Source organism: Acanthisitta chloris, unplaced genomic scaffold, assembly GCF_000695815.1.
Source record: "Acanthisitta chloris isolate BGI_N310 unplaced genomic scaffold, ASM69581v1 scaffold3712, whole genome shotgun sequence".
NCBI classification, from domain to species: Eukaryota; Metazoa; Chordata; class Aves; order Passeriformes; family Acanthisittidae; genus Acanthisitta; species Acanthisitta chloris.
Window position 1 is genome coordinate 94,563 of NW_008659786.1, and position 2,321 is coordinate 96,883.

Here is a 2,321-nt window from a genome sequence, read left to right on the forward strand (position 1 = left end):
ACCAGAAAAACTAAATAAAAGTTTGCTCAGTTTTTCCTACAGTTAATTTTTTTTTGGTCACAACTTGAAAGGTATTTATAGAAGAGTTTCATATTTGAGTCACACACTTAGAATATATTTTTACTCTCAGAGACAGCAAACATTAATATCTATGCACTATTGAGTGATACCAGCAGGGTATTAGATTTTTAATAGTATATACATACATCATGAAGAGGGTATGCTGCATCATAGACATTATTTGCTATTAATGTGCCAATACCTAAAAGAAAACAAAAAATTAAGATGATCAACAGCTAGGCACAGTCAAACAGAAAACAAACTAGTCTGTTACAAAGACTGTTTTAACCACTTTCTCATCCTGATGACAAAGAGGCATGTGACTGACAAGGAAAGCAGCTGGGAAGTCCTTCTTGAATCTTTACAATGAAGAGAACCACAGATCCCCATCAGCACACCCAAACAAAAAATACCACCAATCGCTTTCCCAGAAGTTTAGGGTGAGAGAATCACAGAATGGTTTGGGTTGGAAAGGACCTTAAGGATCATCCTGTTCCAATCTCCTCCCATAGGCAGGGACACCTCCCACTAGAGCTCCATTAAACTGGACTGTGAACACTTCCAGGGTTGGGGCAGCCACAACTTCCCCGGGCAACCTGTTGGGCAACCTGTGCCAGTGCCTCACAGGAAAGAATTTCTTCCTAATATCCAAACTAAACCTACTCTCTGTCAGTTTGATTGAAGAAACAATCAGAAACCATTGAGAGTGATTGATGAAACCTTTATTGTCTATTGATTAATATTAGATCAGGTCTCATTTTCACTGAAACTAGTGCTGGGTTTTCTACCCTTCTTCATATCAATACATGAGACACATCCTTCTGACTCTGAAACACTCCAGTTTGCAGGAATTAAATCAGTTTCTGTTCATCAAACACATAGGAAGGCTGGTCACAGGTACAGGAAGGTACAGGGACAATGCACTATTACAGTGACCACACACAACAAGGGCTTTAGCAAAAAAAAAAACCCCAGCTAATGACTACAGCACCTTTAGACAGACACAAAATCCCTGCAGGCTCTCAAGACCTGTGACTTTTAAAGCCATTCTGTCCTCAGCCTCTGCAGGTGAAAACAATTGTTCCTTAAGATGACAAATAAAGCTAAGATTAGCAGTTTATTCCAGATCTCTTTGCTTTCAGTGCCCGGTAAAAAAAAAATTAAAATAAAATGTAACTAACTAGCTTGTCTTTAGTGATGAAAAGCATTCCATAGATAAATTACACAACTATCATTCTGAAATGTTTGGGAAAACCCTCTGCTCAGAAGTGCTAGATAGGCAGTACCAATAAACGTTTGCCTTGTTACAAAGACAAATACCTTTACCATTTTATGCATTAACAGAATCAGGAAAACATGCATGGATAATGTCTAAGCTTCTTCTGAAAGCATTCAATGTTTGGAATTTTACAGTGGTTCAGAGTTACGTTAAAAGAAAATAAGCCTCCCTTGTATAATGTCATAGAAGTGGAATCAGGTTCAGCCTTACACAGATGTGAAAAAAAATCCTTAAAAAAATGTGTTTGACATGTTGTTAATTTCTTCCTATGATATTGTGAAACACTCTTATGAAAACCAAAGGCTCCTATAAGCACTTCCAACACCACTGTCCTGCCTCTTGTGCAAAATGAACAATGAACTCGTGAAACAAAAACCCAAAAAAAAAAAAGAAGACCCAAACAAAAATTACCCCACCAATGATGCTTAAAAAGATCTTTTAAACCACTCATGCTGAGCTGTTTCAAGCTTAAGAAAAGTAAGCTGGGAAAACTTTAGTGACATAGGAAGCACAGAACCTTTGGGTGAGGATCTCAGAACAAAACAAGTGAGTTTAGGTAGAACATGGTCATAGAATCATAGAATCAGCCAGGTTGGAAAAGACACATAATCATGTTTTGGTTATGGACCAGCATGGATAGGAATGTCAAAATATTTACTTCGTGTCACATGGGATCATGAGCTGACCTGAGCTTGAAGTGCATCAGCCTGTGTTTTCACCTTAGAGTAAAATAAAAATAAAAGTGAAAAATCAGTACTTGTACTTTGATCTCTAGTTATGGCTTTTATTACACTAGAAACCAGAACAAGCTATTGAAACAGAGAAAACTCTGAGTGAGGGGCAAAAATCCCCATTGGTAAGTGATCTTCCTCTTCCTACTCTGTCCTGGTAGGACAGATTGCTTCTCTCAAGCTTTTTTCCCAAAAACTTCCAAAGTCCTAAAGTTTCAACAGGTTTGACACAGTCTCTCTGGATCCCTTGG

At 38.0% G+C, this 2,321-nt stretch overlaps 1 protein-coding gene across 1 annotated transcript in view; it reads right to left on the bottom strand.

Moving 5' to 3' along the window:
• LOC103797319 (anoctamin-2-like) overlaps positions 1-2,321 on the bottom strand; it is a gene marked incomplete at its 3' end in the record, with an annotated part of 134,570 nt that overhangs the window by 92,463 nt on the left and 39,786 nt on the right. Inside the window, exon 8 of the mRNA XM_009069522.1 lies at positions 207-262. Within this exon, the coding sequence (XP_009067770.1) occupies positions 207-262 (56 nt within the window). The remainder of the gene's footprint in view (positions 1-206; positions 263-2,321) is intronic.